Genomic DNA, 21,183 nt, shown 5'->3' with positions numbered 1-21,183 from the left:
AAATGCTTACGAGGTTCTTGCTTCCAGTGCCATAATTCTTGCCAAAGCAGTTTGCTTTTACTACATTTCTGTGCTAGGAGGCAACAGGGGAAAAGAGCAAAAAAAAAAATTTTTTGTCAGGCTTTGGAAAAATAGCTTTCAATGCAACAGAGTAAAACACAGCAAGCTTGATTCTTCTAGTTTTGAAGGATGTTCAAGGTCAGATTTTATGAGGTTCGTATTTTTAAAAATCACAGCTTTGGAGCTTGTACCTTGCCATGTAATTGTCTTTGCATGCACTTCTGGATCATTCAACATATATTTACTCAGTTTATGAGACTTTGATTAAAATGAATCAAAATAGTTGCAATCATGTTCATCACTTTATAACAAAAAGATAAATGCAGAGTTTAATTGTCTTCCTACTTTATTCTATCATAACAGGGAAATTACTGCAAGTTAATTCAGGTGCCAAAGAACAACTGTTTTTTGAAGCTCCAAGAGGCAAACGGCATATAATAAGACCTTCAGAGGTAACAGTCAGACACAAAGCTTTTTAAAAAGTATTTCATGAAAATTTAGTATATGCGTTTTAACAAAACCTATCAATTATTATTCACTAATATGAGTTATAGTTTGTGTATCTTTAAGCTTGACCATTTCTTAAATCTGACTGCTTAGCCTGGTTTCCTACTTTCTGAGGACATATGGATTTACTGTACCACAAACGTAGCAATGCACAGTTGGCATTCTGCTTAATTTTTCTCTGCCAGAAGACAATGACTGAGCTAACAGTTTGGATGCTACATATTACTTTTCCCATTCTACATGTCCTGTCATTTTATGTAAAGCTTTTTATGAACGTAAAGTTTTGAAATGTGCTTTCTCAATGGTTACTGTTTGTAATAGTAAAAATACCTTCTACAACAAGAGAAATTATTTTTCAAAACAAAACATTCCACAACCTGACCATCCTAATGTAGCAAACTGTTTCCTTTTTCCATATTTTCCTCGTGCTCTTAGCCACATACACCATTTTTTAATTGCTGAAGTCAAAGCCTAGATAAAATTTTTGAATCCATGAACTAACGCCTTCCTAAAGGCTCGCTGCTTTTGTCTTTCAGTCTGCACAGTGCTTCCATGTAGTGAACCCTGATGGCCAAAAAGTCATTGCCTGATTAGCACTAAGGACATCCTTTTAGTCCCAGGAGACAATCTGACTCATTTTTTCGTTATGTAACCTTCGATGAAAGAAAAGGAAATATTGCTTCCTTAGAGGAAAAAGGGTCAAGGGTACGCCACTGAGGGACAGGCGTCTTCCTCTCTCTAGCTTCAGTTAGCCGGTAATATAAACAGTCCCGGTATTCTAATGTACTCCCAGAGACATCTGGACTCATGTCCATTCATAATATTTTCATTGTTTCTAAAGGAAATATATGTGCAGGACATAAGAAACCCAAGTTGTTATGGGTGATGGCATTGTATTAATGGAAACTGTTAATGGATCGATTGATCTCACTCTCCAACTTCAGTTTATTTATCTTTGATCAGTCTTCATTTTTACTTATTTATATGGGGAAACTTTAATAGCCTTGAGTAAGGGATATTTTAAGTTATGTCATTCCTTCACTGAACATCTGTGGAATGTGCCGGGCACTTCATATACCTATAATCCAATCCTCACAGCAGCCTCTCCTGATTACTTATCAGTCTCATTTTACAGACAGGGAAATTAAGGCTCCAAGAAAGTAAAAGGACCTTGGAGCTGTGATCCTAGCCTAGAGGGGTCTGTGTGTGACTCCCCAGCCTAGACAGTGCAGCATCATTTTACATCACTTCACCTGTTCTAGTGCCCCAAATAAGTATACTACTGATAAAATAAGATGCAATCGGACCAAATGGTGAAGAGAGGATGAGGCCAACTTGGGACATATGAGCAATTATTATGTTAAAAAAAAAAAACCTACCAAAGGGAAATTTATGTTAAGTCTTCCTGAAGTGCCAGGCTCTGGCTCTGAAGAGTTCATTTGTCCCTCTGCAGTGTATAGTTTTTGTTCCAGAGGCTGATCTCTGGTGCTGTTGGTTGGGGAGTCCCTCCAGCTAAGGTCTCCTCAGCCTGGCCACCCTGGTATTGGCACTACTAAGAGCTCCAAAGAGGTAGCTCGTCATTTTACTTACCAATAGTGTCAGGCTCTTCAATTAAGTATGAAGGGTTTTGAAAATCTCCTTTTCAAAGAAGATTTTTTTTTTAAAGGAACAGTCATGGTGAAACTAACACAAAGCTTACCCAGCAAATTGTTAACTATGACAAATATTAAAATGTCCATTTATATTCATCTGATGCAGCATGGTGCAGATAAGCCGGCTCTATACTAGCAGCCCGAGTCTCTGGAGCTTGACTTTCCCTCTGCTTGCCAAGCAGGCTGGGATTTAAGTGACTAACCTCTCTGTGGGCTCCAGTCACCTCCTCTGCAAAATGATGATGATAATGACATACCTGCCTGGGGCAAGGTGCTGTGGAAGACACTCCTGGAGGACTCTTCTGCCATCTAAAGTCCAGGGTTTTTAACAAGTTTATTTACCCCTTTTGGGTTTTGTCAGTTACAGGGATCATTCTTTTTTTTTTAATTTATTTTATTGAAGTATAATTGACTCCCAATGTTGTGTTCATTTCTGCTGTACAGCAAAGTGACTCAGTTATACATATATATACATTTTTTCATATTCTTTTCCATTATGGTTTATCATAGGATATTGAGTATAGTTATAGGGATCACTCCTAATGCTCCATTGTTTTGTGTGAGTGGTACGCGGGCCTCTCACTGTTGTGGCCCCCCCACCGCTGCGGAGCACAGGCTCCGGACGCGCAGGCTCAGCAGCCATGGCTCACGGGCCCAGCCGCTCCGCGGCATGTGGGATCTTCCCGGACCGGGGCACGAACCCGTGTCCCCTGCATCGGCAGGCGGACTCTCAACCACTGCGCCTCCAGGGAAGCCCCTAATGCTCCATTTTAAATGCGATTTCTGTAGCTTCCCACAAGTTAGACATGCTTCCCCTGGAGAGCACAGTGTCCAGATCTGGCCAAGGGTGTTCTGTCGGGGTGACTGTAGGGTGATCAAATACCAGCTCACTGCCCATTCCTCCCTATATAATGAGGCCAGGAAAGGTGCCGCCCAGAGAGGCGGCATTGGGGATGGACAAGGAAGGTGTCAGAAATGGAACCTCATATCTGTAAGGGAGTCAGTGGCCAGAAAGCCCGTTTCTAGAACTAGAGGGGAGGTTCTCTGCTTCTTTTCCTGTGACTGTCAGTTGAAGATGTCATAAGGAGTTGGGGAGACTCCACTTGCACCTCAGAAAACTGAGGTAATTGTTGGGGAACCACTTCACGTCACCTAAGTCTGTGACCCTGCCTCAGGCACCCCAAGTCACTTGGTGAACCGCAGCTTTTTGGTTCCAATTCTGCATGTGTCCAGAAGAAACACAGAATATTAAATGAGGAGAAATTTGAGTGACCAAATATGTATAGCACCTCCCCACGTTGTGACTAAAATCCTGGCTGCATCTTTATCTTGTCATTTCCCTTCTAGACAGTGGTACCAAGCAGAAAACAACAGAAATGGAGGCGAGGTGTGTTAACAACATGCACCAGAAAGCAGTTTCCAGATTCAAAGAGAGCAATCTGGCCTTTAATTTTAGCTACAATTCTCTAATGATTTTTTATACCCTTTTAAACAGTGCTTTAAAGTGCTTATGTAAAGAAACTGTAACGTTAAGGTATACTAGCAGATCTTGAATGAAAGTAAATGAGATCAAATCCCCCAGGAAAGTCTAATAACAAAGTGTTATTGTTACTGTTTTCTTTTTTGAAAAAGGAAAGAAAATCCTCAATTTTATCAGAATTTAACCTACATGAATTGCAAATCCTCTGTTCGAGAATTTCAGACAAAACAGTGTTAAAGGATAAAATGTATATTCGTGGCAATACAATATGAACAGCTCCTCCAGTTTTAAAGATGGTCTCTCTAGAGCATAAAGAATATTAAGAATCTTATTACTGCAGAATCTTATTACTCTTTCCTCCAAGGAAGCAGCCCTTTAAAATGTTATGTCCTGTGGGCTTCCCTGGTGGCTCAGTGGTTGAGAGTCCGCCTGCCGATGCAGGGGACACGGGTTCATGCCCCGGTCCGGGAAGATCCCACATGCCGCGGAGCGGCTGGGCCCGTGAGCCATGGCCGCTGAGCCTGCGCGTCTGGAGCCTGTGCTCCGCAACGGGAGAGGCCACAGCAGTGAGAGGCCTGCGTACAACAACAACAACAACAACAACAACAACAAAGTTATGTCCTGTGACTTTTTAAAATAATTTGCTAAATGATCAGCCCCATCGATCAATCTAGCTCAGTGGTTCTCAATTGGGATCAATTTGCCCCGTCTCCCAGGGATATTTGACAATGTCTGGGGACAACCTGGAGAGGTGGTGCTACTGGCATCCAGTAGGTAGAGGACAGGGATGCTGCTAAAAAGGACAGCCCCTGACAATAAAGAATTATCCCTCCTAAAATGTCAATAGGGCTGATGCTGAGAAACCCTGATCTAGCTTATGGCATATACAATGATAAATGTCTAGGTAAGAACTAAAAACCTTTGGTATTGTCAGGTGTCCATAATTCCAACATGTTCACTTTATCTAGGGGAACATATATGGAGGTTTGACTACAGTGTTATTGAGACAATGCATATACCACTTTAAAAATGCAGCTGAGAACTTAGGCACCGCAGCATACAACAAATGCCTGGTGTTGGCAGAGTCATAATTTAGAACTATTCAGCCTCCATTTGTTTCTTTTAAATAAAACAAAAAGATCTCTAGGTTTTATGAAAATATATTAATTTTCCTTCCTTCTTTTCAAGATTGAGAAGATAGAGTGGGACGCTTGGACCTGTGTGCTGGGGCCCACCTGTGAGGGCATCTGGCCAGTGCACAGTGATGTGACTGATGTGAATGCTGCCAGTCTCACCAAAGACCATTCCCTCTTAGCCACAGGAGATGATTTTGGTTTTGTTAAGCTTTTTTCATACCCTGTCAAGGTAATATTGCATGTTTATTATATATACTTGCTCAGTCTCATTAATACCCCCCAATCTATCTATTGTATCTAAGTGGATTTTTAAATATTGAAGGAATAAGCAATCAGTAGTGTAATCTACAGTATCATGGTTATTTACGCTGTATAGAAAGCTTTGAGACATTATGTTTACTGGTTTGAGTCAGAGTCTTGTGGAGTAGAATTCCTCCTTGAAAGGCCGTCAGTGGACATCAAATCCAGCATCTCACAAACTGCAAAGTAAGATTTTTCTGTACATCTTGGACTGGTGTCTTTACTAGCATACTTCTAGGGATAAAGAACTTACTACCACACAAAGCAGCCCAATTCATTTGTAAATTGCTCCATTGTTAAAATGCTTTGCTCTGTATTGAGTTGAATTTTTTCCTTTAGCCAAAGTTCTGCCTTCTGAATCATTGTTGAATGAGTCCAGTCTTCTGACAGCCTTTTGTCCAGCCTAAACATCTCCAATTCCTTCAGCCACTTCCCGAGTGACATGGTGTCTAGCTCCCTCCTCCCTCTAAGCATAATCCATTTTATCAAGTCCATTAACAAATTTTTTTTGTTTCTTCTTCTTTCAGTTTTATTGAAATATAACTGACATGTAACACTGTGTAAGTTTAAGGTGTACAGCATAATGATTTGTCATATACACTCGTGAAATGATTATCACAATAAGTTTAGTGAACATCTATCATCTAATACAGATACAAAACAACAGAAAAAGAAAAAAAAATTTTTTCCTTGTGATGCGAACTCTTAGGATTTACTTTCTTAACAACTTTCATTATATGCAGAGTTAGCTATAGTCATCATGTTATAGCATTATATCCCTAGTACTTATTTATCTTATAACTGGAAGTTTGTACCTATTGACTGCCTTCATCCAATCCCCACACACACACCACTCACCTCTGGTAACTACAAATGTGATCTCTTTTTCCATGAGTTTGTTTATTTGTTTGTTTGTTTTGAAGTATAATTGACCAAAAACACTGTGTTTGTTCAGATATTACATTATTATTGACTATATTCCCCACTCTGTACATTTCATCCCCCTGACTCATTTATTTTGTAACTGGAAGTTTGTGACTCTTCATCTCCCTTACCCATTTCAATTCCATTTTAAACTGTCTCATCTAAAACCAAATTCAGGTCCATCCAGGTTGCTGCAAATGGCAGTATTTCATTCTTCTTAATGGCTGAATAATATTCCATTGTATACATGTACCACATCTTCTTTACCCATTCATCTGTCAGTGGACATTTAGGTGGCTTCCATGTCCTGGCTATTGTAAATAGCACTGCAGTGAACATTGGGGTGCATGTATCCTTTCAAACCATGTTTTTCTCTGGATGTATGCCCAGGAGTAGGATTGCTGGATCATATGGTAGCTCTATTTTTAGTTTCTTAAGGAACCTCCATACTGTTCTCCATAGTGGCTGTACACCTGAAAGTAGCACAACATTGTTAATCAACTATACTCCAATATAAAATAAAAATAAAAAAAATAAAACCAAATTCGGTGATTCAGATGCAATCTGACCAGCTCAGGGTACAGTAGGACTCACCTTCTTGTTTTGATTTTATTTTTGCATTAAAACAAACTTAAGATGGCATCAACCCTTTTGGCTGCCATACCACACACCTGAATCGTAGATGTTATTCCCCCAAATGTTAGGGTTATCCCCTATCTTGGACTTATCCAGTTGATTTCCTAAAACCAGAGTAAGTACAGAACTTTGTATTTGTACCAAATAAGATATATCTTATTTATTTTCCCTAGTTCCAACAACCTGTCAACATCTTTGAAATACCTTTTCAAAGTATTTACTTTCCCTTCCAGCATCCTCTGGTTTCACAAGTGTGAGTTCCAAATCAAGGAAAGAAAAAGACAGAACAACTAGACACCACCACCACCAAGAGCCCCCATTCATTTTGGCATTCTAATTCATTAATGTACACGTATCAGTAATAGACATTTAAATCTGTCTGACCATGTCCTCATGGAGATCACATTTCTGTCTCTAATCCAACAAGACATCATTAAAACTTAGCAGATGTCTTGCTGAAAGCCAGATTGTGTTGCTGGTATCCCTAATATCTCCTAATAAACCAACCAATAAAAGATAAGCAGTTAGTTCACAGTGAACCCTTGTTGTTGCCTAGTCATCATTATTTCCTTTTCCAAGTGCTTATCAACCTTGTGTGTAATAATTCACCCTAGAATTTTCGAGGGATTGCATCAACTCATGAATCAGTATTTGCCAGAGTCTACTTGTTTTCCCTTTTGGATACAGGAACCTATTTTTTTGGATGCCACCTCTCCTGGTTTCTAAACTCTCAGCTATTACTGACCTTATTTCTATGGTCACATTTAAACATGTCTGTACTCAAGGACAGGAGCTCTCTTTGGCCCTTACTGGTTTGAAGAGCGTTCCCTTTAATAGAGGACATCATTAAATCTGCTTCCTGTTCATATTAAACCATCTGATGTAAGAAGTGTTCCTAACTTTTCTTTCTTTTTCTTCTAGCCCTAAATACATCCTTTTTTTTTTGTATTTCCAATAGTTCGCTTTATATTTTAAAAAAATTTTTTAACATCTTTATTGGAGTATAATTGCTTTACAATGTTGTGTTAGTTTCTGCTGTATAACAAAGTGAATCAGCTATACATATACATATATCCCCATATCCCCTCCCTCTTGCGTCTCCCCCCCACCCTCCCTATCCCACCCCTCTACGTGGTCACAAAGCACCGAGCTGATCTCCCTGTGCTATGCAGCTGCTTCCCACTAGCTATCTGTTTTACATTTGGTAGTGTATATATGTCAAAGCTACTCTCTCACTTCGTCCCAGCTTACCCTTCCCCCTCCCCATGTCCTCAAGTCCATTCTCTACGTCTGCGTCTTTATTCCTGTCCTGCCCCTAAATTCATCAGAACCATTTTTTTTCTTTTTTTTTTTTAGATTCCATATATATGTGTTAGTGTCCGGTATTTGTTTTTCTCTTTCTGACCTACTTCACTCTGTGTGATAGACTCTAGGTCCATCCACCTCACTACAAATAACTCAATTTTGTTTCTTTTTATGGCTGAGTAATATTCCATTGTATATATGTGCCACATCTTCTTTATCCATTCATCTGTCGATGGACACTTAGGTTGCTTCCATGTCCTGGCTATTGTAAATAGTGCTGCAGTGAACATTGTGGTACATGTCTCTTTTTGCATTATGGTTTTCTCAGGGTATATGCCCACTAGTTGGATTGCTGGGTCATATGGTAGTTCTGTTTTTAGTTTTTTAAGAAACCTCCATACTGTTCTCCATAGTGGCTGTATCAATTTACATTCTCACCAACAGTGCAAGAGGGTTCCCTTTCTCCACACCCTCTCCAGCATTTATTGTTCATAGATTTTTTGATGATGGCCATTCTGACCGGTGTGAGGTGATACCTCATTGTAGTTGTGACTTGCATTTCTCTAATGATTAGTGATGTTGAGCATCCTTTCATGTGTTTGTTGGCAATCTGTATATCTTCTTTGGAGAAATGTCTGTTTAGATCTTCTGCCCATTTTTGGATTAGGTTGATTGTTTTTTTGATATTGAGCTGCATGAACTGCTTATATATTTTGGAGATTAATCCTTTGTTAGTTGCTTCATTTGCAAATATTTTCTCCAATTCTGAGGGTTGTCTTTTCATCTTGTTTATGGTTTCCTTTGCTGTGCAAAAGTGTTTAAGTTTCATTAGGTCCCATTTGTTTATTTTTGTTTTTATTTCCATTTCTCTGGGAGGTGGGTCAAAAAGGATCTTGCTGTGATTTATGTCATAGAGTGTTCTGCCTATGTTTTCCTCTAAGAGTTTCATACTGTCTGGCCTTACATTTAGGTCTTTAATCCATTTTGAGTTTATTTTTGTGTATGGTGTTAGGAAGTGTTCTAATTTCATTCTTTCACATGTAGCTGTCCAGTTTTCCCAGCACCACTTATTGAAGAGGCTGTCTTTTCTCCATTGTATATTCTTGCCTCCTTTATCAAAGATAAGGTGACCATATGTGCGTGGGTTTACATCTTTAAAATCTTTTTCAGTTGTCTTAGTTTTTGAGTTTTGCTTTCTTGAAACGGTACTAAAGTCTGTAGAAGACTTTTGTGTTCATCCCTGGTTTTTTGCTCCAGCTACCTCTTCAGCCACTTTGGTTTCTTTAGATGCCTTCCTATTTCCTTCTTCATTTGTTAGAATCTCATCAGATTATCATTTTGGGTAGCCTTTTCTAATATACACTTCTGATTATGTCCAGTGTTCCCTTCATTGTCCATCCCTAATCCCAAAGCCATCTGGTAGCCTTCTCCCAATGACTCATCACTTTACTGTCACCTATCAGCCCTTCTTATTTGATAAGAACTCAGTTCTGTGTAGCAATTTTCCTATTTCTACATTTTTTGAATTGAGACTGCTAGCAGGACAAGTCAAGAAGTTAGTGATACCCTGGTTTTAGTGGACTAAGGTTTAGGCAGGTGTTTAGATACCTGAAATCCCCACAGTACTACTGCATCTTGCTCCTGAGCTAGATTTAGTGTTGGTCTTGGGAGTTCATCATCCGTATCCCCAGCCTGAGCAGGAGGGCTGTCTATCTATAGCAGTAATTTCAAACTGTGTTCTTCCACCTCCCAGAGTTCCAGGAAGGCTCCTCAGGGACAACCCCAGAAAACAAGGTAGGGGCTCTGGGGCCCCACTCCTGCTCCAACCAGAGTTACTCTGTGTTTTTGTATTTTATACATTGAGCTTCTGTGTAAGATTTTTTCCAAGATTTTGTTATGAAAATTTTCAAGCATACAGGTAAGATGAAAGAATGATACAGTGAACTCCCAGAAACCCACCACTTAGATTCTGTGACTCATAGTAAATTGTTGACATCAGGATACTTACCCCTAACTGTTTCAACTTACATATCATTACCTAGGGTTCAATATTTTTTTTAGTATTTTTAAGTAAAGTTTATGTATAGTTGAGATGCACCAATTTTAAGGTTCCTTTTGATGAGCCTTGACAAACATATACACCTGTATAATCCAAACACCTCTCAAGATATAGAATATTATCATCAGCCCAGGAGGTTTCCTCATGCTAACTTCTGGGTCAATCCCCACCCCCACTCCACCCTCAGATGAAAAAAACTATTCCAATGTTTTTTACCATAGATTAGTTTTCCCTGTTTCAGAACTTCATATAAATGGAATGATCAATTAGGAACCATTTTGTTTCTGGCTTCTTTCACTCAGATAATGTTTCTGAGATTTCTTCATGTTGTGTGTAACAATAATCCTTTCCTTTTTTAGCTGAGTGGAATTCCATTGTGTGGATATAGCAAAGTTTGTTTATCCACACAGCTGTTGGTAGATGCAGGCTTTTCCCATGTTTGGTTATAATGAAGCTGCTATGAACATTTTTGGACAAATCTCTGTGGACATATATTTTCTTTCTTTTAAATAAATAATATGGGAGTGGAATTTCTGGGTTATTGGGAAAAATGTGTGTTTAACTTCTTAAGAAACTGCCAGATCTTTTTCCAAATGATTGTATCATTTTACGTTTTCACCAAAAATGTAAGAGATTTCCAGTTGATATTTCAGTGTTGTCAGACTTGTAAAATTTAGCTGTCCTGAGGAGTAGATAGTGTGATCTTATTGTGTTTGTAACTTACGTTTCCCTGATGACTAATCATGCTAAGCACTTTTTCATTTGCTTATTGGTCATTTGTGAAGTGTTTGTACAAATCTTTTGTCCACTATTTTACATTGGATTGTTTCTCTTTTTATTCTTGAGTTCTACTGTGTACGATTTGATTGAAGAAAAAGTTTCATAATTTAAAAGCATTTGAAAATCACTAACCCATATAAACCACTTTGATAGTATCACTTCTCTCCTTCTTTTTTCCATCTGATTTTCCTGGCACTCTTTCCCTCCCAAATTCATGGACCCAGGCTGATGAACATTTCTAGCTGTACAGTCACTCCTCCAATGCTCTGTGTGTGTTAGCCACACTTCACCCTCTGTTATGGACTGAATGTTTGCATCCCTGCCAAAGTTCATATGTTGAAGCCCTAACATCCAATGTGACTGGATATGTAGAGAGGGCATTTACAGAAATAATTAAGGTAAAATGAGGTCATAAGTGTGGGGCCCTGATCCAATAGGATTAGTGTCCTTATAAGAAGAGACACCAATGAGCTCACTCCCTCTCCCCAGGCACACTCACACTGAGGAAAGGCTAGATAGGAACTTTCTATGTGCTCAATATAAGGGGTCCACAAGCCAGCGGGAGAGCCCACACCAGAAGCCAAATTGGCTGGCACCTTGATCTTAAACTTCCCAGCCTGCAGAACCATGAGAAATAAATATCTGTTGTTTAAGCCACCCAACATGTGGATTTTTTTATGGCAGCCCTACCAGACTAAGACAGCATCCCATTGCGGTGTTCTAGCACTGAATACCATGTCATCAAGTCTTGGTGATGCCTATGAGACTGTATTATCATCATGTAGCTCTTTGTCCAAAATTCAAGGTCCATTTGTTAGAGTCTAATGTCATGTCTTCTTCTTAACCCTTTTCCTTGTTCTCCTTTCCTATGAGTTACTAAATCTCTCTTCCAGGCATTTTTCAATCCATGACAAACGTAAGTCCTTATATATGCAGTTTTACAGTTTAAAATCTCAATGTGGGTATTAGTCCCCTGATAATCACATTGTTTCCAGCCTCCATAAGATAGACTCTCCTTTGTCAGAGCCCACCCATTTGTCCATTACCTTCAACCACATCCCAGAAAACCTGATGGTGTCCTTTAACTCCATCTGTATAGCTAGCCGATTGCTTTCCATAGCCTCCCTTCCTTTCCAGTGCTGTTCCCCTTCACTCTATCAGAGAGGTTAAGATACCACCATGTCATTTACATTTTTTATTTTATTTATTTTTTTAACATCTTTATTGGAGTATAATTACTTTACAATGGTGTGTTAGTCTCTGCTTTATAACAAAGTGAATCAGCTATATATATACATATATCCTCCCTCTTGCATCTCCCACCCTCCCTATCCCACCCCTCTAGGTGGTCACAAAGCACCGAGCTGATCTCCCTGTGCTATGCGCTGCTTCCCACCAGCTATTTATTTTACATTTGGTAGTGTATATATGTCCATGCCACTCTCTCGCTTTGTCCCAGCCCACCCTTCCCACTCCCCATTGTCCTCAAGTCCATTCTCTACATTTGCGTCTTTATTCCTATCCTGCCCGTAGGTTCTTGAGCACCATTTTTTCTTTTTTTTTTTTTTAGATTCCATATATATGTGTTAGCATACAGTATTTGTTTCTCTCTTTCTGACTTACTTCACTCTGTATGACAGACTCTAGGTCCATCCACCTCACTACAAATAACTCAATTTTGTTTCCTTTTATGGCTGAGTAATATTCCATTGTATATATGTGCCACATCTTCTTTATCCATTCATATGTCGATGGACACTTAGGTTGCTTCCATGTCCTGGCTATTGTAAATAGAGCTGCAGTGAACATTGTGGTACATGACTCTTTTTGAATTATGGTTTTCTCAGGGTATATGCCCAGTAGTGGGATTGCTGGGTCGTATGGTAGTTCTATTTTTAGTTTTTTCAGGAACCTCCATACTGTTCTCCATAGTGGCTGTATCAATTTACATTCCCATACATTTTTAAAATCCACCCTCAAGTTGTTAAGTTTCCTTCTCAGAATGTCAAAGGCTCTAGAGAGTGGTTCTTCAAAGAAGAACCTTGTACGTAAAATTTTACAGACAGAGAAACTATATGTAAAATGTTGTGAATGTGGGGAAAGGGTACATAGCTTTCATCAGATTCTCAGGAATTTCTCACCTAAAAGCAGTTAATAACCAGCACTCTGGAGCATATTCTAGATTCTCTATTCTTTCATGACCCAATGGAAGAGGAAGGTTGTGGTAGTGAGTCGTGATGGGTGTTACAAAAATGCATAGTTTGGCATGATGACCCAGAAAGACAGCTCATCTGACCTGCTGTGCCAGGTCTCCAGGAGACTCTGTCCATAGGCCCTCAGGGAACCACCAAACACCCTGCTCCTGGGGGAGCAGCTAGCTTCCTGGAACCTTCTAGTAACTGTGAATTCCCATTATTGTTCTGTGGAGCAGTGATTTTGTTTCCTATTCTGAGAATCTTGAATCATCTCTGCTAAAAGAATCTCAGCTTTGTTAAACAGCTTTAGTGACTTAGAACTTTTTCCTCTTTCTCTTTCTCCTGTGTGGCACTTTCTTTTGCCCTGCTACCTAACTCTGATCACTTTAGAATATTTTTTCCTTCGTATTTTTCTTTTTGGTTTCTTCTATCCTGTCTAGATGTAGGAGTATAGAGAGGCATTTCTCAAGCTTTTTCACTTTCTCCTCTTCTCAAGAGACCAGCTTACATTTGTAGTTGATAACATGGGTCAGTTCCCGCTTTCAGGAGGAAGACCAGCAGGACCCATGGCTGTAGCCACTCTGACCATCCTCTTTTGTTTCCATGCCTTCTGGATCTCACGTGGTCACACAGTTGTTTGCCTTGGAAATCCTTACTTTGCTCTGCCTATTCTCTAGCAAATAGTGGCTCTGGAGGGCTTCCTAGAAATGCTGCCTGCCTGCTTGCTTCCCTAATCTTTCTAGACTTAGTGCTCTGCCGAGGGGTGGGTATTTCCACTCTGTTGTCAGCTAGAGGTCAGCCAAATACACAGAGATCTTGACCAAGAATATTTCAAAGTCACGCACTCTCCTGCCTCTGTCTCCTGCCATGCCTCTGGGCTGGTTTCAGGTTTCCCAGCATGCCCGTCCAAAACCATCTGGAAGCCTCTTGTCAATGATTGAATAAAGTTTTCATCTGAGACACCAGCGGCCCTCGCATGACCTCAGAAAGTGCATGCAGCTTCCCACGTTGCATAAGGTATTCCCTGGGAGTCACTGAGAGGATGGAAAAACTCTGCCTCTCTCAGTGGCTCCTGCTGGAGCTGTTTTTGCCAGGCTGTGGCTCGTGTGTCAAAAATGGAAGCTGGTCTCTGGTGCCAGCATGGGCTTCTCCCCGCTTGTCAGTACTGCACCGGGGTGAGCAGCTGAAGGATGATCAACCCTCATCCTTCCCCACTGGGGTGGTGTGACCTGGGTTCCACTCTGAAGAGCTTTCAGTAGTGACTGATAAACTGGGTTCCGTTTATTTGGTTATGTTTGTTTAAAAAGGACATTACTTTGTTTTGTTTTTTGTTTTTTGTTTTTTAAGGTGCCATGTCAACTTGTTTATTAATTGGACTTTTCAGTTCATGTCTTTATTTTGAGGGGGGTTGATGTTGTTTGTTTTTTCCTTTTTCTTTGAGCTTACTTTGTTTTAACATCAATGACTTGAGTGTTTCTAGTGTTAGGAATTGTTTCCAGTGTCTGTGGCAGAAACTGTTGAGTTCATTTTAAAGCTGAACTTGCTGCCCCAGGATCATAAGAAGGCCCTTGCTCTTCTGTCACAGCCTGGGCTGTGGTACAAAACCCACTGTGGGGGATGACTAGGGAGACACCTCTGATCTCAACTTTCAACCAGACTCGCCATCAGGAGTTTGCACTAGAGACCTATGGAGAATGCACATTTGATACTTGAGAGAAGCAGAAGCAAGCTTTTTATACTTTCTTAGGCTCCTTCCAGAAATAGGTTCTGTAGCTTACATTTACTTCATTCCCTCACAGACTATCTGTTGAGGACCTACGAGGCAGGAAATGCTTTAGGGAAGAAAGAGAGCTAATCCCTGCCCTCGTGGAGCTTACACTCTAGAAAAATATAGGGAAATTACTACTTACATGAATCGTTTCCTTTGTATCCAGTGGAAGCCACTCTAGAGAGTAACAGGGGTGAAACAGTCCAGAAACAGGAATAATGAGACTCCCAGCGGGGTCATCGCCACTTTCCGGCTTTGCAGGGCCAGCACGCGAGATTCAAGAGGTACGTGGGGCACAGTGCCCACGTCACCAACGTGAGATGGCTGCACAACGACTCTGTGCTACTCACCGTGGGCGGTGCCGACACGGCCCTGATGATCTGGACGAGGGAGTTTGTGGGGACCCAGGAGAGCAAGCTGGTGGACAGTGAGGAGTCGGACACTGACGCAGAGGAGGATGGAGGTGAGCCCAGTGCCTTGTGCCGGCCACGCCTTCCTCCACACCCCCTCCTGCACCACCGCAAGCCAACTCTGCTCCCTTCCCGTGTCTTTCTGTTTGAGGCTATGACAGTGACGTTGCTAGAGAAAAGGCCATCGATTACACCACCAAGATCTATGCTGTGAGCATCAGGGAAATGGAAGGCACCAAACCACACCAGCAGATGAAAGAAGTTTCAGTGGAAGAAAGGTATGGTGTTGCCAGGTTTGCTTGCACTTATTACACTTGACAAGAAACTCGTTGAAACCAGAGTGCATTTTCTTTGCACTCAAAGTTGCTACTTAAGCTAGTCTTTATTTATGTATATGCACAGAGTCTTAACCTGCACACAGGCTTAAGCTGAGGGAAACTGCCCACAGCCTTTAATGTGAAGAAAGGGCGGGTTACACTTTGCAGAAGTTGTTTATGGAAAATGACTTGATTGGACATGAGATTTGGTTAGGCCAGGCTTCCCTTTGCCTAGAGAGAATGTCAGGGCGGCCCAAACCTGTCCTGAATGTGATGGCTGATGGGGGAGCATGCTGACTGGGGAGGTGGGGGGAAGGCAGGCTTCTAAGGTCTAGGAGGAATATCTGTGGATTGTGAAAAATAATCTTCCATTCTGCCCAGAGTCTGTGCATTACACCGTATCACTTGGTGTGCCTTCTCTTACTGTGTCTTCACCTGCCTAGATTTGTTCAGGCATGTTTGACCATTCCAAGCCTAACCAATTTGATTTTGTCGCTGTGGATCCTCTGTGTAGAAAGAGGGTTTCTGGTATTATTTTGGTGTGCTTTCTGATGTGCTACTGTAAGTATTGATAAAACACTTTAGCATTTCTAAAAAACAAACAAAAACTCATAATTACTACAATTACTTGATTTACCATATTCATACTAAGGAGGATAAATATTGAATAAAAACTCAAACATCCAAAGAGAATTTCATGGATCTCAAAGATGTTTAAGAATTCTCTGTGGGCTCTTTCCACTGACATGGGTTCAGTGTTCACATGTACCCTGGTCCCATGATGTATAATTAATGCGGTTTAAGTTGTTTTTTTGCATTCAGCATGGCTTTCTGCCTAATAAGTATTTACTAAATTTAATCTATCACCTTTTACTATTAGGTGGAAATTTAAATACAAAGAAATAAAATGTCATTTCCCCTCCTGCTTCAGTTTAGTGCCAGATGTTAAAATAAGCCTGATAAATGGTGGGTGTGCTACAGGCAAGAAGATTGAATTGATGCAAAAAAAAAAAAAAAACCCTAATTCTTCCCTAGCATCTTTGTTAAATGTTACTATGAGGGTTCAGAGTTCTCTTTTAATGAAAAAAAAGAAAAATAGAGATTTTTCAATAGTCTGTAAATTATAGTTTATTTTGCTTTGCATGGTTTTTTAGTGGCCACAAAGAGGAAATATTTTTAAAGGAACTAATTCTAAGAATAAAGAAAGAAAAATTTTTAAAAATCATATGCACATAAGTACATGAATAAGCTTCCCACTTAAATAATCCACTCTAAAATAAACATTTGGCCTAAATTACACATTCTTTTGAAAAAAAAATACCCAACCTTTCCAGTTTCACATAACATTGTGAAATGAGTTGACTTGGCTATTATTCCAAGGTTGTTTCTGGCTGATGGCTACAACTCAGTGATTCATCATGCTGAGATTTAGACTGGCCACTAAGATAGAGAAATCTAATCACATTCCTAAATCCAAACACTACAGCTAGTTTCTAACCTAAAATAAGTTTCACCTGAACCTCTCTTGGTCTTGGTGTCTCTTTGGGCAGGTCTGTAAAAATCTCATACCTGCCCAATTTAGGAAGAGGTAAGAAAGGTGAAGATAGAGAGGACACTAAGAATTTTCAGTCTTAAAATACAGAATTTTGAAGCTCCCTCATTTTCTTCATCACACAAGATCGTTATAGATTAGCATACACAGCATTGACTTTTTTTTAATATGAAAGAAAAAAATGGTTCATAGTGTTATGAGATACAGGGGTAGGCATTTCACCACTTTACTGGCATTTAAAACAATAATCCACACCAGGGTGTAGTGAGTAAAACATGCAGTGAAGAATACAGTTTTAAGATATAAATACAGGGTCCAAAGGAATAGTCAAGCCTTTTCTATACATAGCAATGTCTTCGATAACTTTAAGAAGCCTTGACAGCATCAGTTCCCAGAGGGGGCTGTAACCATAGAGCAGGATGCCAGCTGCACAGCATGCTGGGAGCTAAGCAGGACCACACCAGGAATGGGCGAGGGGAGAAGGAGTAGTAAGTGGTGTCTGAGTTAGCAGCCTCCATGGGCATGAGTCAGTTCCTGATCAGAACTGAGAACAAGCAGTCTCCTCCAACCCTTGTCAGTAATTTTACGGAAGCTTGAACCTCAGAGACAGGACTGTAGGCAGCTTCCAAGCTGCAAAGGAAAGGGGTGCCAGGCAAGGCAGGCATTCAGGGAATTTGTGAGAAAGCAGGATGAGAGAGGGAATGTGGGGCAGGACCAAGCCCTTGGGGTAAGGGGTACTCCAGACAGTAAGTCAGGCAGACAGCTTACCTGAGTCCTCCACCTGGAGTGCAAAATGGGCTCCACAGACCCCAGCATGCCCGGCGTGAGAGAGAGGCAAATGCTCAGCATCTCAGACATCAGGTGCAGGGGGCCAGGCAACAAACACTCAGGTTCTCCCTGGGAATATTCAGGACTGTCAACCTTGACACTGCTCCCTTTGACTACTTCAAGCCCTACTGACCAGGGACTGTCCTTGACCTTCCCTTCATTGTTCCCTTCTGTGTATACCTGCAGATACCTGGGTGCCTGTTCTATGTACCTGTGCCGAGGCATGCACCAGTAAGACTAACGGGAGACAGATACTTGAGGACCACAAGAGCTATGAGCTTGGAACACCCACTCAGTGCAGGGACTTATTTTGCCTCCTACCAATGTTTCAGGCAGTTCTACTTCTGGTTTAAATCCCTTTCCACCTTAGAACCTGTGGGATGAGTGTGGCATCTGTCATATTGAGAACAGTACCTTGAAGGCAGCTGCACATTATGTATCAATCAGTTTTTAAGCAACTGAATTCCTACTGCCTAAAATTTATGATAGTCATAGATTGTTTCTAATTAGACTCATTTGATTTTTAAGTAGCTGGAAGGCTTTTGATTATGCTTTTATGTATAATTCTAACACATTGTGAGTTCTTATTCTTCAGAAGCCATATGATCTTCAGTTTCAGTCTTTCAACAGGTGGGAAAGCTGAGAAAATGTGTAATTGCTCTCAAAAGAATACTAGGCTACACCTACCAATATGTAGTCCCTTCCAGGTGCTTACCGAGCATCCTGGTCACCCACTTCAGCTTTGCTTTAGCACGCTGGACTGTCTTGCTTCCTTGACCCAGCCACACCTGTCCAGCTAGTCCCTAGCCTTGCGTGAACTGTTGGGTCATCCTGGTGCTCAGCAGCCATCTGTGGCATGTGGCTGAGGAAGGTCGGAAAGTCTTTTCCAACGTCAGGAATCCATGCTTCCAGAACCTCGTCTAGTGCTCAGAATGCACGCTCATCTTTGCTTTTCCTGTCCCAAGCAGGGAATCTGGTCTCTACTGAGTGCACATTAGTTTGTTCCCCATAACTACTAGAGATTGTTTAAATTATTGTAGACCTGAAATAGAAAAAAGTAGTCTCAAAAAGTCATAAGGTTATATGGATATTTTAAATGTAACTTTTTTTTTTTGCTTTGTTTGACTAGGAGCTTTTTTCCTGTCTTTGCACCATGTTATATATTGTATTTCTAAAGACTACATTGGATACTCTTGTCTAAAACTTCAGAAATCTTTCTTTTCTGGTTTTGATTCTTGGCTCAGGCTCCCTAGAGTTGGATTCAAAGAATATATAAATATAAGACAACTGATATCTTAGATAGAATTTCATAAAAGTGATAGACAGTGCAAGGTATAACCTGTCTTTCACACTTGGCCTAAACTCTCTGTGTCAGTTGTGACCCCAGCAAGAAAGAAAGATACTCTGAAAAGGAAGTAATTTGGGGAGAGCTTAATGAAGGGACCGTTAGCAAAGGTGTGGGCAGGATTAAAAGAAACAATAGGGGGGCTTCCCTGGTGGCACAGTTGTTAAGAATCTGCCTGCCAATGCAGGGGACACGGGTTCGAGCCCTGGTCCGGGAAGATCCCACATGTCGCGGAGCAACTAAGCCCGCGAGCCACAACTACTGAGCCCACGTGCCACAACTACTGAGCCCACGTGCTACAGCTACTGAAGCCTGTGTGCCTAGAGCCCGTGCTCTGCAACAAGAGAAGCCACTGCAATGAGAAGCCCTTGCACCACAACGAAGAGTAGCCCCAGCTCACCACATCTAGAGAAAGCCCACGCGCAGCAACGAAGACCCAACACAGCCAAAAAATAAAATAATAAAATAAATTTTAAAAAAAGGAAAGAAAAGAAACAATAGGGATGGGGTAGCACCTTGGGGACAGTAAGTTATTACCATCCAAGGGACAGAAGGGGCAAGGGCAGGAAGCTCTTGTCAGACGTGGAGAAGGTAGCTGTGCAGGAGCTGAGAACTGAGGGGGAGGGTTGAAGGTAACTAACGTGAGTCCCAGCAAGGAGGTACTGAAGGAATAGATGCCTCAATTGCATTCTCCTCTCACTCACTAATCTTCTACTGGTGCCTCTCTTTAGCTGAATCCAGTCAGATCCTGAAGGGCAAGACAGTCCATTGATACAGTCCACAACAGCCCAGCCATGGAGGGCACAGAACAGCAGAGAAGGGTGGAGGGTAGATTTTGGAGGGGTGCATGGAAAATATTGGCTCATTCTCCTTTAATTTTTTTCCTAATGGAAACGTGTTATTATCACAGAAGAGAACTTCAGGCCATTTTAATATTGAACAGTAATTACTATCCTTTATAAATGCCTTTGAATATGTAAAGGTGTTTATTACCTAATATTATAACTGTATATATACAATCAAAGATGCCAGTAAATACAGCCAAATCAATATCAAGAATTATTAGAGACACTTAAAACTTTACCTAATTTAAGTGGGACAGTCTTGATGAGCCATAGTTTTTATACCACTGTCTAGGAGTGCCTCAAGAATCAACTCATAAAAGATGAGAATTACAGCGTTTTATAAAATCAATATTTTATAGTCACATTACATTTTTATATTCCACAGTATCTTTTTTTGCATTATTTTATTTTATTTATTTTTTAATAGATCTTTATTGGAGTATAATTGCTTCACAATACTGTTTTAGTTTCTGTTGCACAATAAAGTGAATCAGCCATATGCATACACATGTCCCCATATGCCCTCCCTCTTGAGCCTCCCTCCCATCCTCCCTATCCCACCCCTCTAGGTCATTGCAAGCACCGAGCCAATCTCCCTGTGCTATGTTGCTGCTTCCCACCAGCCAACTATTTTACACTTGGTAGTGTATATATGTCGTTGCTACTCTCACTTTGCCCCAGCTTCCCCCTCCCACCCCAAGTCCTCAAGTCCATTCTCTATGTCTACCTCTTTATTCCTGCCCTGAAACTAGATTCATCAGTATCATTTTTTTTAGAATCTATATATATGTGTTAGCATATGGTATTTGTTTTTCTCTTTCTGACTTACTTCACTCTGTACGACAGACTCTAGGTCCATCCACCTCACTACAAATAACTCAATTTCATTTCTTTTTATGGCTGAGTAATATTCCATTGTATATATATGCCACATCTTCTTTATCCATTCATCTGTCGATGGACATTTAGGTTGGTTCCACATCCTGGCTATTGTAAATAGTGCTGCAGTGAACATTGTGGTACATGTCTCTTTTTGCATTATGGTTTTCTCAGGGTATATGCCCACTAGTTGGATTGCTGGGTC

At 40.7% G+C, this 21,183-nt stretch overlaps 1 protein-coding gene across 3 annotated transcripts in view; it reads left to right on the top strand.

Annotated features, from left to right (window-relative positions):
- Positions 1-21,183, top strand: part of EML6 (EMAP like 6) — a gene marked incomplete at its 5' end in the record, with an annotated part of 331,290 nt that overhangs the window by 267,660 nt on the left and 42,447 nt on the right. For 2 of the 3 annotated variants that reach the window (XM_079720647.1, XM_079720646.1), the window contains 4 exons: positions 424-512; positions 4,888-5,064; positions 15,064-15,265; positions 15,364-15,490. In XM_079720647.1, coding sequence (XP_079576773.1) covers positions 424-512; positions 4,888-5,064; positions 15,064-15,265; positions 15,364-15,490 — 595 coding nt within the window. Of the gene's footprint in view, positions 1-423; positions 513-4,887; positions 5,065-15,063; positions 15,266-15,363; positions 15,506-21,183 lie in introns of all 3 variants that reach the window. The other variant, XM_079720645.1, reaches the window with a different exon arrangement.

Source organism: Hyperoodon ampullatus (assembly GCF_949752795.1).
Source record: "Hyperoodon ampullatus genome assembly, chromosome: 15".
Lineage (NCBI taxonomy): Eukaryota > Metazoa > Chordata > Mammalia > Artiodactyla > Ziphiidae > Hyperoodon > Hyperoodon ampullatus.
The sequence above is the reverse complement of the archived record's forward strand: the minus strand, read 5'-3'. Positions and strand labels throughout refer to the sequence as shown.